This window comes from Lynx canadensis, chromosome B3 (genome assembly GCF_007474595.2).
Source record: "Lynx canadensis isolate LIC74 chromosome B3, mLynCan4.pri.v2, whole genome shotgun sequence".
In the NCBI taxonomy this organism is placed as follows: Eukaryota; Metazoa; Chordata; class Mammalia; order Carnivora; family Felidae; genus Lynx; species Lynx canadensis.
Genome location: NC_044308.2, coordinates 65,661,514 through 65,676,588, shown reverse-complemented (window position 1 = coordinate 65,676,588; position 15,075 = coordinate 65,661,514). Strand labels below are relative to the sequence as shown.

General features: G+C 37.5%; 1 protein-coding gene across 9 annotated transcripts in view; it reads right to left on the bottom strand.

Moving 5' to 3' along the window:
* The window catches only part of MEIS2 (Meis homeobox 2), a 207,929-nt gene that overhangs the window by 58,788 nt on the left and 134,066 nt on the right, over positions 1-15,075 (bottom strand). For all 9 annotated transcript variants that reach the window (XM_030318540.1, XM_030318542.1, XM_030318545.1 and 6 more), the window contains one exon: positions 1,544-1,620. In XM_030318540.1, coding sequence (XP_030174400.1) covers positions 1,544-1,620 — 77 coding nt within the window. The remainder of the gene's footprint in view (positions 1-1,543; positions 1,621-15,075) is intronic.

Here is a 15,075-nt window from a genome sequence, read left to right as displayed (position 1 = left end):
AAACTTGGAGGCTCATATCAACATATAATTCCACACACATCCCTGTCTGGGGCTTACAGCCTTCATTCTAAGTTTTTGGTCTAAAGGGTATCTTTAAATGTACATAGTTCCAATCTTTAGAAGAAAATTAAAGTGAATTCAAGTCTGTATTGTCTATCCTTTCTTTCTGCCTTTCTTTCCAGGTTAGCAGTTTATTTCTGCATTAATCACCCTGACAGAAGCAAGGCAACTCAATTTTCTGCTTCTGTAGGTAGGCACATCACTTTCTGTACAGCACTAGGCATGAAAAGGGCTGCAGCTAAGCTTTGGTTACTGGTGTAATTGAAATGCTATCCACACTATAGGGTGCATTAAAGTCAGATAACGGCAGTTCCTGTGGCCAATTTAAGTAGCTTGACTTCCCTGGGAAAAAAAAAAAAATTGCCTGACAGATAAGGCAGACAAACTGGCTAATTCTCCAAGCATGTCTCTCATTGTGATCCTAGAAAAATGAGAAAAAAATGAATCACAGAACCACAAAATCAATTGACCCTCGGGTAGCTCATCAGGCAGCGAGCCTGATAAACCTAAAAGCTTTGTTAATGTCTGCCTGCCTGTATCCCACAGATAGAGCACTTTGTAAATGAACCTGCTTTGATAAATATATTAAGGAAAGCTGTGAATAAAGGCAGAGACTTCTCATTTGTAAATACAACCTCTGCTACATGGAATTAGAATGATAAAATGGAGTTCCATGTAATTAAGTTTGTATAAGGCCTGAAATCCGTGCAAATACTTTCCCTGAATTTTGAAAGAGAACTGTCAGTTCAATTAATCTGAACATCACCCCAAGAATGTACTGAACAAAATTAAGCTGCTGATAAAACCTGGGCCAGTATTTTGATAAGTAATTCCTATATCATTTCTTGGCCACTGTGATCATTTTATTTAATCCTCTGCCCCTCCTTTTCCTCAGTTACCCTCTAAGCCACATACAAAGGGTGATGGTCCATGCACCACACAGGAGTAATCTGTCAAATCGCAAAGCTCAAAATAGGAAAATCTTTTTTTTTCCCCTGTGTTAAAAAAAAAAATTAGGGCAAATAAATTTCTATTAGGAAATGCTAAAAAGCCTGCATCTACTTCACCCCTCAAAGCCTAGACAACAGCAACCTTCCCAGAGCTGTTAACTCCCTGTGAGTACGGCACAAAAAATCACGGTAACTGTTTCCAATAGGAATGACCTGAACAGAATTCGTGGTTCAGTTTGAGAATTTGAGAATTTTAAAGCACTGGAGATGGGAAAAGCGAGGTGGTCAGGGAGGGAGAGAAAGGAGGAAAGGAGAGAAAGAAAGAGGAATGCATCTTACAACCACAATTTACCTAGTTACCTTTTCGTCCCCTACTTTACACACACTACTTTCACACCTCAAGGTAGAAACACAGACGTAATCCGCCTCAATTTCATTTGTTTCAGAAGCAAAGAAAAAAAAAGACAGAAAACAATTATTTAGAAATCTTACTTTACCCATGGGAGAAAGACATGGATTTTTGGGTCACTCACCAGTTGTTTACTTGGAGAATTGTAAGTCCTGTGTCTTGCGCTAACTGTTTCTTCTGCTCTTCGGAAGGGTACGGATGCTAATGAAAAAACAAATGTTTTAAAAGATGTATCAGAAGTTAAGAAAGAGTCACTTGCTTCTAAGAATGAAACCACTGTTTGTGATTTCTTTAGTCTATGGCTTGATTTTCCTAATCGAAGCTTTTTTTTTTTTTTTTTGGTTTTTTTTTTTTTATATCGTGTGTTAGAAAAATCTAGGCAGGGACAAGGATCCAAAAACCTGCATTAGCAGCCCCCCCCTCCTTGTTCCTGCCACACTTTGGAGGGTCAGCAGTGAAAAAAAGCAAAGGGTTTCAGTCCTTCAGTTTTGTGAGTCGGTCAGGGATGGAAAGCACTGTTGGGATGGCATCAGATTTTTGGTTATCTACAATCACTGCAGACTACTCAGAGACCTAGTGTCAGGGCCATTTTACCCCACTGCCTAGAACTCCTAGGTGAAGCCCTTCTCCTGTGTTATCTTTGTGAGATGGCCAACATGATCATCATTTCCTAGTTAACCTGAGGTTATTGACAGTAGAAGTTTGGGAGGCGAGATGGTATATAATCACTACTGTTCTTAGAAGCCACGGCAACTGATCCAATTACGGCAGAGTTTACTGACGGTATTTATGTTGACTCCTCTAAAGGATAGTGAGAGATGCATTCATTTTTACTGGTTACCACTCTGCATTAACACAATGGGTCACACACAATGACCACACCTCAAAGGGAGTCAATTATGTGCAATGCTTCATATAGAAATTGTACCTTTTACCTTATAGTATGGCGAGAAGAGAATGAAGCCATAGGGTTTCAGAGCTTTTTAATTCTTTACTTCCCATCACACCTCACAGACATTTGTACTGAACCACCCTCCCCCATCATCAACCACTTGCCCCCATCGTCCTGGATTCAAGGACTGTTATTTTAGAAGCATACATTCACTTTAAGAGACACTGTACTTGCATGTACATAATTATAAAACACGTCTCTAGAGAGGTCCCTGCTCTAAATTCCCTGGTTTTCTTAAACAGAAAAGTAAACTTTTTTTTTTTTTATCCAGCACGTCAAAGTCGCTCTTAAACTAGGAAGCCTTTGATATGATTTCCCATCAACATTATTAAAGGGCGACATTAAGAACAACAGAATATTCCATTTAGAGTATTGTAATCATTCCCGCGTTTGAGAGAATGAATGTTTTTCAATCATCTAAAATTTTATTCTTCAGGTATTTCATCTTCTATAATGGTGTGCATTATCCAAAATGTGCACAATTACTTATTAGCAAACCCAAATGCCATTAGGTTAAACAAAATCCCTTGTGCAGCAAAAGGGGTTAACCAGATTTGTATTAATATAGAAGCCAGGCTTTTAATATTCTGCAAATGTTAACAAAGAAAGATGATAATGTTGAGTTAATATGGGTTAAGCATAAAATGAAAATAAATTTTTCTGATTGCGAGGTGTTGACACTTTTTTGGCTAGGGCCTCCAGCCTGTTCCTGAAAGCTGTGTAATTACAGAAGGCTTTTCCCCTCCTTCCCCCTCCTGCTTCAAGCCTACCCACATTAGTAATGACCCCTTCACTGCTTCAAAAACCACTAATGGTCTTCAGCACGGTCAAGAAAAATGAACAGGATAAATTGGAATCCACAGTCAGTAATTTGCATCCTATGAGGCTGCTTTGGCCACTCACACTCATTCCTGGCCATCAATCGTTGCCTGTCAGGTGCTGCACTCTGCCACCACGACAAATACTCCTTCTAACACTCTGATTCGTCCAAACAATGTAATTGTCCTCTATTCTCCTTTTGGTAATGGAGATAATGAATGACTACCCAAACAAGAAGGATTGCTCATCACAGACGCCTGGGTGGCTTCAAACTGGAAAAGGCCTAGGGTACAAATTTTAATTGACTGAAAACAGTGGCTGGGGGAAAATGACCAAAAACAATCCCCAGATCCTTCTGGTCATAGCTTTTTTCCTACCAAACTCAAGGGAGGAGCACCTTTTGACTTTTGGTCCCTCTAAGATTTTGAACGCCTAGGTTTATAAATTATTTTCCCTATAATGAAATAGTTAATAGAAATGAATTCCACAAATAACAAAAATGAAAATAAGGACTCATCGCAAGAGTATATGGATATGCACTGGTCACATCAACATCCAGTGTGTCGTTTCTTTATACAGTGTTTTCTTTCTGGCTTGTTTAGTCTTGCTCACTGTTTGATGGGTTTGCTCAAGGCAGGTCTGACAAAACATGGGCGCTGTGGTGTGTGTGTGTGTGTGTGTGTGTGTGTGTGTGTGAAAGAGGGGGGCAGAGGTGTGCATGCGCACACACACACATATATACATGTACCTATATGTACACACACACACACACACACACACACACACACACACAAGATTCATATGAAATTAAGGTTTAGGATGTTAAGGAAGTAGAAGAGTAGAAAGCTGATGTTAGTAGAAAGCCAGTGCTTTGAAGTATGACTGTAAATTCTGATCAAATAACAAGAATTCTTTCCAGTGTTCTAGTAGAAATTTAGTCCAATGACCACAAAATTACATAAACAGTGCATTTTATCTTGGGAATCCCTGAGCAGTACTTTCACTATGAGAGCAGTTGCAAATTCCATCCACAATCATTAAAAAAATTGGGACCTTACCAAAATTCACCTTGCACAGATGGCTTTTTTCTTTAATTAATAGGGAAGACCATAATAACTTTAACTTATTTAAATAACGTTCTGTGGTTTCTGAACATTCGTGATTCTATGCCCCTTTTATACATGGAGTGGACTGTTTATCTGGAAGTGTTCTGGCAGTCAGCCACTATATTTCTAAAATTAAAAAAGGGACGGAAAACAATCAGCTTTCAGAGGAATTGGAACCATGGCAATGTGTTTCGGATTAATTTACAAATATATGTATATATTTTAAGTCTAACTGTAGAACTAGAGAATTTCTACTACATGGTCTATCATACGCATTCTTCTACTTTATTAGAACAGACATCATATTGAAATAATAAACATGGGAAGCCTTCACTTCTTCTTTGATGTATATTACTAAATGTCTGACTGGCTCAAATTTAAAATAAACTTTGGTATGTTTGCACTTGAAAACTGGAAGTAGACCGCAAGCAATAATTTGTTGTCAGTTTCCATATTCTTGGACTAAAGCTATAGTTTAGTCTGTTCACTGTTGGGGGCCAACCCACTCTGGTCCAGTGGCCCAGAGGTGGCTCAATTTACTTTTAAGAACACACACGGTAACATAATAGCGACGATGATGATTCCCTTCATCAAGAAAGAACCAACATAGGTCAAAGTTTTTCACTTCTCAAAATAGTTCTAAAGCCACTGTTGAATAGAAGGGAGTCACAAAGATCCCCTTACTTTGAATATCAACGGACAAGTGTTCAAAAAGGTAATAAGACATGTATGGCTCACAACTCCATGGAGATAGAGTATTCTCCATGTAGAATATTTTTTTTTTTAATTTTTTTTTTCAACGTTTATTTATTTTTGGGACAGAGAGAGACAGAGCATGAACGGGGGAGGGGCAGAGAGAGAGGGAGACACAGAATCGAAACGGGCTCCAGTCTCTGAGCCATCAGCCCAGAGCCTGACGCGGGGCTCGAACTCACGGACCGCGAGATCGTGACCTGGCTGAAGTCCGACGCTTAACCGACTGCGCCACCCAGGCGCCCCCATGTAGAATATTTTTAATTGCCTCTTTCTCTAAAGACTCATTTGAAGCTAAGATATTATATTTATTCAAGATGCTAACCTTAGCTAGAACTTCTCTCCCTCTCTCCTTTTAGGTTAACCTGGTTTATCAAGTACATGGAAATAGATCTGCAATATCCTTAGAATACATCAGTGGAACAGATTTTGGGTGAAACCACTTAATAATCATTTTCTTTTGTGATTAACCTCTCTCCAATAATGTCCAAACTGGAAATGATTTGTCAGGAATTTTATTCTATGTTGCAAGGATTTATACCGATGTTTAAAAACACTTGAAGGGCTATTTCTAATCATCTCATGAATTAGAAGTACAGGATAAATGAAAATGGTAGTACTTAGAAGGGTAAAAAATTGGAAATAGCCTATCAACTAAACCATAGTTAAATAAAATGTGAGGTTCTCATGAAAAAGGTTTTCCCATATATGTTGAGTGAAAAAAAGCAAACTATAGAACATGTATTATCAATTTTTTGTAAAACAGACCCATGAACTCATAAACCAATTGAATGTATCTGTCCTTGTAGTGAAAGATAAACATCTGGAAAATTGCACAGTGATAATGGTTCATGTTAGGTAGTCTAGGAGCTAAAGGCTTTTACTTTTTGTTTACAGATACCCTATACTGTCTCCGTGTGTACCGCTTCAAACAATTTTTTTAAATACAATAGGAACTTTAAAATTATAATTAATTTATTGTAATTTAATATACACTCTGCATTTAAAATTTTTTTTAATGTTTATTTTTGAGGGGGGAGGTGGGGGGGGGAGAGAGAGAGTGAGAGAGAGAGAGGGAGGGAGGGAGGGAGGGACACACAGAATCCAAAGCAGGCTGCAGGCTCCGAGCTGTCAGCACAGAGCCTGATGTGGGGCTCAAATTCATGAACCATGAGATCATGACCTGAGCCAAAGTCAGATGCTTAACCGACTGAGCCACCTGGGTGCTCCCACTCTGCATTTTTATTAACACCATAGTAATTTAACATTTTTATTAAGCTAGCTATCATGTTACAGTAGCTGGCTGACTGGATAATTTTTCAAAGCAGAACATCTCTAGGACAAGTCCTACCTCTTGAGTTACTTTCCTACCCAATGAGTTTGACTCACTTGCTGGACTCTGAGGCTTACTGATGAGCTAGCTCTTTGAAGACCCACGTCCAATTTGTCAAATTACTTGTGTGATGATGTAATGCAACCATTAAGACAAATGACAGAGTAATTTGTTGAGCAGGGTCTTAGTCTGAGCAAACACTTGGAAATTGATCATTGTGATGACTGCCTCCTTTTCCTCAATCCCCTTCAAGACACCATTTACTCTATAGAATTAATCCAGTTGACTTAGATTTTGATGATGCCACTCATATATGGAACCTTCTAAGCAATTTTCCTAAGATAAACCATAAAACTGCATTTGGGTGGATATCCGTTATTGCTCTAGTACTGTGCTTCCTGAACTAGGGTACAAGTAGACTGCCCCTGAATAAGTAAGTGCATTTTCCTGGAATGCCAAATTTGTTCAATGGCCGTGAATTTAACATCTTTTTCTTATGTAAACAAAAATTCCTCTGCTCTGACTGAAATGTATATAACAAATACAATTCTGAGGTAAAACAAGAAACAATGAAGATATTTTAAAACCCATCACATCCTCACAACTGAAAGTAATCTCCTTTCTACTACATTCATGTTGCAATTTACTTGGCATTTATAAATTTTAGCCTTTCACGGTCATGTCTTATTTATATATCTTTTCTTCATGAAGTATAACTTTCTAAGGGCAGAGCTCTGGGCTTTTTAAACTTTTGTAATTCTCCCCACCTCCACCTGAGCGTCTCTCAATATTTGTAGGAAAAATGAAAAAACAAACAAAACAGACATAAGTTCCCAGTCAAGCTGTTCTGTCACCTTGAATAAGACTGTAAAATATCTATAGAGATTATAATGGGTTGTAAAATATCTGTAGAGATTATAATAGTATAGTTTGTGATGGTTAATTCTGAATCTTAGTAATTCTCTCTCTCTCTCTCTCTCTCTCTCTCTCTCTCTCACACACACACACACACACACACACACACACACACACCCTCAAATTGTCTGAGCTTCGAATCACTATCTCAGGAGGCAGAAAAAACCCTTCCCTCTTCCACTACCAAACTAACTTCCTGTTTCTCCCTGAAGCACTTCTATGTGAAACATGATGTACCTCTCACTTTGTGTTACTATTTGCAGATATCTGCATTTTCTGGGTGTCTTCTCCCTGTCTCCAGTTCTTGAGATCAGAACCGCAAAATAGTAGAGTAAAAAGGTCCTTTAGACAGAACTTTGGCCTGGCACCTAATTAACGTAGATGAGGAAACCAAGACTCACAGGTGTAAGTAACATATGCCAAGTCATAGAAACAGGCAGTGGTAAGAGAGGGGCTAACCACCTGCTGTCTTGACATTTGTGGCGGTCTTTCCCACTGTAACATTAAAGTTTTTCACTGAAGTATCCTTCCCCTTTATTTTGGTAATAGTAGTACCCTGATTTTTCTTTAGGCATATGTTCAGGGGTGGCCAAGCGACCAGGCTTAGTCAATCAACATAGTTAATCACTCTGGCTGCACTGAAAACGAAACCCAAGTTAGGTTAATGGGTGTGGGTTGGGCTGTCAGTCAAAGGTGTTCTCTTTTCACTGGAGTTAGTCAGTAGAATATGTGTCTGGAGTCGCTGATGCCGTTGCTGCCACCAAAATGGTAAAGCCTGACTGAGGATGAAGCCCATGGAGACTAAAGTAGAGCCAATAAAGAACAGATTCCTGACATCATTTCTGCACTTGGATAAAGCTCTACCTAAAGCCAGATCCTTTTACCTTTCAGTTACCTGAGACAATAAATTAGTCCTGACTAATGCACATGGCATGACTTAGATTATCTGGAACCTTCTCAGTTTATTCTTTTACCCCCTCCAGCTAAAAATGATTACTTATTACTAAAATAAAAAGAATAAAAAACAGGGAAGGAGGAGGAAGAAGAGGAAAGCAATCAACAATTTTGATTTCATCTAGGCCTGCAGACTGACCAAATAGGACAGAACTCTTGAGGATTTGGGAATTTAAAAAAAGTTTATCAGACTTCTGATCCCAATAAGTTAAAAAATGACCTAACTTAGAAGACAGAGGTTTAAGCATGCAATGTATATAAAACCCAGAACTTTAAAAAATCTAAATGAGAAAAGTATAAGGGTGAGTTCTTACATTGTTTCTAAAATGACCAGGGAGTAAATTTCAGTATATTTCTTGTGTAAAGTTGAAACTCTTAAGGGAAATGATAGAAATTTACTAATCAAAATACCTGAGACTCAAAAACCTTACAGGAACCAAAAGGCTGTGATGATGAAAAATGACACAATAACTTTCACATTTCATTTCAGCAAAATTCCCTGCTGCTGAAAGAGAAGGCACTTCACAAAATTCCCTTCCATTCCCCATGAATATGGCATGTCCATCATGGCCAGTCTAAACACTGGATCCAGTGGAAAATCCTCTCCAGCCAGAAGTAGTCACTTTCTCTAAAAATTTCACAGTGCTTTCTCCCCTTCTCTCTTGTGTTTTTACTCCACATTGTGTTTTATGTATGTCAGTGTACTTGTGTTATATCCTTCACTGGATGGCAAATCATTTGAAGACAGAGTTCAGAATTAAAAGCACTTAGTGCAATGTTTCCCACATAATAGCTGCTCAATACATCCTTGTTTGTGATGCATTCCTTCTGAAATTTATGTTTTCTACTAGAAAGGACTGATGGTACTACGTACATGATGCATAAATACCCAGACACAAACAGAAAGATTCAGATAGACATTTAACTATTTTACTGACACAATATTTGGATATCTGAAGACATCTACTAAATTTTTCAGTTTTCATCTAGATGTTTGGTGTCATGGACACCCAGATTTCAGATTTAAATTAATTGGGTTTTTGTTTTTGTTTTTTTTTTTTAATGCCATGTGCATATCTGGGATGAAGAAAACATGGCTATTTCAGGAGATTCATTTCCATTTGAGTTCACATAGAGGTAAATAGATTGAATAATAATAATAATAATGTTTAAAGTCAGAAACTGTTTGAGAGATTTTTAATAATAGCCAGACCCTAAGAGGTGAACCATGGTTGATATTTAGAGCCATGGTAGGAAGGTCTCATTAAAAAGAGCAAAAAAAGAAAACCACTCACCGTCCTGTAGATGAGCTAAAAGAATACTGAATGAGCCTGCTGGATTATGATTCAGAGATTTTAGGAACAGTTTTTAAATTTATTATTATCAAGATACAGATAAAATAAAACAGTGAAGGAGGAATTTCTTATGAAACCAAAGTTAATGACAGAAAGACAAAATAACCTAAGAGTCTTGGGACAAAGAAGGAACATTTTTTGCATCTTCAAGAAATGTTACATACACATATTCTAGTGGTATGGAGGGAGTTCATATGAGCATGAAATTACGTGAAGGTTAAATGCCACCAACACCCATACTACTTCTAAACTTCCAAAAAGACATAAAAAAAAGTATCAGGAAAACATATTATAAGACATTTGCAGATAGGAGTCAGAGTTTTAAGCACAATGAATATCATCATTTTTCTATTGATGGAGATTTTAAAGCTGTGCGCAGCCTTGTTTTGAAAATAAGGGAAATATGTTCCTAAGGCTAGAGAAAGATAATTTTTATTTAACATTTGTTAGGACGCTCCCATGAGCTGCTTGGCCATGCGTATTACACTGCCTACATGGCTGATGGGCAATCTTACCAAATGAGCCAAAGGCCACAAATAAGGCCTTGACTCATTTAACGATCATTTCACATTTCCACACTATGACCAAATTAATATTTTATGGGACTACTCAGTTCTATAGCCAGACCACTTTTCCAAAAAATTGAATTTTGTGCTTATTTATTTTATGGATCATTTGTTGAAATAGATTTCAAAACAGGTTTAGGCTATTTAGATTTTTCAGTGAACTGCAAAAAAAAAACAGACTCACAGTTTTAGAAACTAGAAAGGACAGGAGAGTCACCTCATTCAAACCTTCTTATTTTGTGTCTAACAAAACTGAGGTCAACTGAGGAGAAGGGGCCTGCCTAAACCTTGTTGTTGGCCTGGCTTCCTGCTTTTTTAAGATGTTTCCCTAGCAAGAAGAAATTTCATGCTTACATAATGTCAAAGAACATTTTATTTCTAAACATTTTTTTAATGATTATTAATTTTTGAAAGAGTGCACGCACACACCCATGCAGACACACACAGACACACATACACACAGACACACATGTGCACAAGTAGGGGAGGGACAGGGACAGAGGGAGACATAGTATCCAAAGCAGGCCCCAGACTCTAAGCTGTCAGCACAGAGCCCAACGCAAGGCTCAAACTCATGAACTGTGAGATCATGACCTGAGCCAACGTCAGAGGCGTAACAGACTGAGCCACCCAGGTGCCCCTGGGACATCTTATTTCTACCTATGAATTGTAGATACCAATAGCCAGATTTTATACTGTAAGCTACTTAACACCCATATTCTGTATGTTTGCATATCACCCTAAATTTCCCCATTTGCCACACTACTGCCTTGCAAATACTCGCTGGTCTGTCTCTCTCATTGGACTCGATGCTCCTTGAGAGTAGAGACAAGCGGCGCACATTTTACCTCCAGAATCTAGCTCACTGCCTAGCATGCAAGAGGCATCACACACTCAATCCCTCTCTCAAAACAAAAAAACAAAAGACAAAACTAAAAAAAAAACCTTTAAAAATTAAAAAAAAGCAACTCATTAAAAAACAAACAAAAAACTCTGCATGTTGAATTAGTCAAGTTTGAGGATGCAAACAAGTAAATTCTTTGCAACCTAAAAATGCTAGTTTGAAATGAGAGAGGTCGGTTGAGGTGAAAGCTGAGGAGCAAATGAGAAGAGAGATTTAAGGAAGGAGACACTCAAAGAGGCAAATAATACCAACATTTTATGGCCTCAAACATGAAACAGGGAAAACCAGCTCTCATTTAAATGTTTTTATTTATTTTTGAGAGGGTGGAGGGGCAAAGCGGGGGCGGGGGAGAGAGAGAGAGAGAGAGAGAGAGAGAGAGAGAGAGAGAGAGAGAGAGAGAAGATCCAAAACAAGCTCTGTGCTGTCAGCAGAGAGCCCGATGTGGGGGCTCAAACTCATGAACCGTGAGATCATGACCTGAGCCGAAGGTGGATGCTTAACTGACTGAGCCATCCAGGTGCCCCCGGCTCTTATATAAAACAGCAGTAAAATTTCTATATGTAGAGAACGGAGCAGAAATTGGCAAATTCAGATGGTGACACTAAGAAGCTGTGGAAAAGAAATAAGTCCATGGGACTTTTCATTAACATTTAGTATCTCACCTTGTTAAAAAGGCTAAGGGGTTGCTTTAAAACAAGGATCTGAAGTATTTGGCAGAGAGTTATATAATGTCTAGACAACGGAGATACTTGTATCTAATCTTATGACAACAATCCTACTTATTAACAGGTCCAGACACAGTGCCATATGAGACTGAGTTAGAAGGAAATGAAGATTAGTGATTAGTCCGTTACATTTCTTTAATAACATGAAAACAAGTATGGATAAAAAAGTGGGGTAAAGTTTACAAGCTATGATAAATAATTCCAGTATGTTTAGTCTAATTTTATTTGCACGGCCTATGCTATAAATAATTTTGTCTGATTTACCTTAAGAATGTACTGAAAGTCCAATTTGACAAGAGAAAGCTACCAGAGACTTAAAGAGGAAGTTGTTGTTTAAAGAAACTGAGGATTATCTTTTGTTCCAAAAGGTTATTATCTCTAGAGTAAGCAATGGAAATGTTTTGGATATTATCTTCTTTGCTCATCTCAAAGTATAGGATAAGAGCATGGGGTTAATGATAAGTTAAAAAGTCATAAAAATAAGAAGAGAGTAGCTTTAAAGGAATGACTTCTTGTGATGGGCAGTAGTGGTTAAAAAGAGAACCATAGGGGCACCTGGGTGGCTCAGTCGGTTGAGTGTCCGACTTGGGCTCAGGTCATGATCTCGCGGTCTGTGAGTTCAAGCCCCGTGTCAGGCTCTGTGCTGACAGCTCGAAGCCTGGAGCCTGCTTCGGATTCTGTGTCTATCTCTCTCTGCCCCTCCCCCGCTCATGCTCTGTCTCTGTCAAAAATAAATAAACAATAAATAAATAAATAAATAGATAGATAGATAGATAGATAGATAGAATGAACCCTAATAGTGACCATTTCTTATACCACATTATGGAGAAGGCTTCAATCACGGTGGCTATGAGGAATCAGAACTCCTTAATAAGAGTTAATTCTTTCATTTTACAGTTCACCAAGATAAACACACTAACGTGTTGAACACTGGCATTAGAAACTTGGTTCAGGAGTTCCAAACTGGCCTCTTTTCGTAACATATTCATGAGCATTGGATACAACTATATACGTAGCTGTATACTCTAAAAAAGGGAGGCAGGTGGGCTACAAAAAAAAAAAAAACCTTGACTTTTTTCCTGTTTAAATATAACCCCGTGTTCTTAAATGTTTTGGAATTTATGTGATTTTTGAGAACATGGGAGGAAGACCCTTATCAGTCTGTCCATGGAATATGAAAAAATCAAAGATATTACCCAAGTGTTTTCCTTAGGTACCCACTGCACTAGTAAATAAAGCAACCAACTCATACCATAATAAGAAAACTCTTAACTGGGCCATCAAAAAAGGTCAGTTAGCAGTAATTATTTTGGAATTCCCCACAGTTTTATCTTATCAATTTGTTTTTCCTTCCCTTTTTTAAAGCAGCCTGTTTAGTGAAAGTTAACTGAATCAAGATGGAGACACAACAAAACTGAATCAAGATGGAGACACAACAAGGTACTGCCACATTTATCTGTCTTTGTGCATATACTGGCCCATTACTATTTCACCTTGACTTTATTTTTTTTTAAGTTTATTTTATTTTATTTTGAGAGACAGGGAGAGAGAGAGAATAAGCAGGGGAGGAGGGGGAGGGGAGAGAGAGAGAGAGAGAGAGAGAGAGAGAGAGAGAGAGAGAGAAAAGACAGAATCCCAAATAGGCCCTGCACTGTCAGCACAGGGCCCCCCACATGGGGCTCAAACTCACACACCAGGAGATCATGACCTGAACTGAGATCAAGAGTTGGACACTTAATCTACTGAGCCACCCAGGTGCCCCTCACCTAAACTTCAAAACACACAAATACTTTAAATAAAAAGTGTTTCTAAGCAGATGAAAACAATCACTTTGTGAATTTCCAATTTGTGTTTAGAGTAAATCAACTCATCAGTAAATTAGAACACCTTTAAAATGTCTTTCAACATACTTATGAAGATGCTTCTTCTCGTAATTATAGAAGATCATCAACCAATAATCCATGTCATAACCAAACAAAATGAAGAAATATATATGTACATATGACTCTTCATGACTCTGGATATTTATTGACTAAACATTCACTCATTCAAGATAAAAGTGATTAAATATTGAAATATCAAATCATTTGATAGTATTTCACCTTTTACCACCATAATTAAGTGCTATGCCCAGTAAATCCAAATGAATTAGAAACTTATGAACCAAAAGAAAATATAGGCACAAAAATTAAAAGTTTTCATGGTAAAACAATGAGAATATATGCTAATATTATTTATAGCTTACTTAAATATTATACATGCCTACTTTATTCCTAACTTGGACAGTAAATTAGAAAATACTGAGAAAAGGTTACTCGTGGCTTGGGTAGCCAGGCTGACCTCAGCAGAAAGTGTTTTTCTAATTAACTCTCTACTATGTTTTTATCTGCTTATCAATTTGGATAAAAGAGGAATGGAATAATGAGGAACATATTAAAAATATGTATATGTGAAATTATTGCATTGGCTATGTATTTTTGAATCTATTAAGTGATAAGATTTTATAGAGAGCAAGAGCTTTCTTATGTTCTTATTCCTTATTCCTCTTGATATGTACCTTAGCAATTGATAACATAACTTTATAATCTCAGGAAAAAATATTTTTATTTTTGCATAAAAATATTTCTTACAAGGATTTAAGAAGCCCCAAAAAATGGCTGTCTCCATAAAAATTGGACTTTAAAAGGACAAATCATTAATGTAGCTGAATTCAACTAGTATGAACTAGTAGGGCCACCATCTGTTTTTAATGCATTGAGCATACATTCTGACTGTTGGTGACTGTTCAGTAGTTTGGATATCACCCTTGGCTTTTCTACATGATGGGCAGAACCCTCTAACATTTCTGATACCTGCTTGGCATGTTGTATCTTTGGCAGATAAACTTAAGTTTGACCTATTTTCTACCATAATACAAAGAGCATAAATTTAATTTATTTTAATTTAATTTTATTATTTTTAAAGAGTATAAATATTTTAGCACAAGGTGAGTTGACCAGTTGACCCTAAGAGCATGGTAAGCTTTTCATTTGAAACAGGGTAGTTTGAGGTAAAGTCTGAAGGTAACTTCACTACTCGTGTGTTCTGGACTAAATCATATGCATTATTTAAATACCTAAAAAAATTAAATACTCTTATTTGAGTAATTGGAAATATACCCTCATAGCAACATAAGCTGAGTGGGTTTAGTTTTCAAAGAAGTTAAAACACTTAAGGATTGCCACATGGCAAGAAATAAGACACAAATGGCCTTTAGATTCTAGCAGAAAATCAT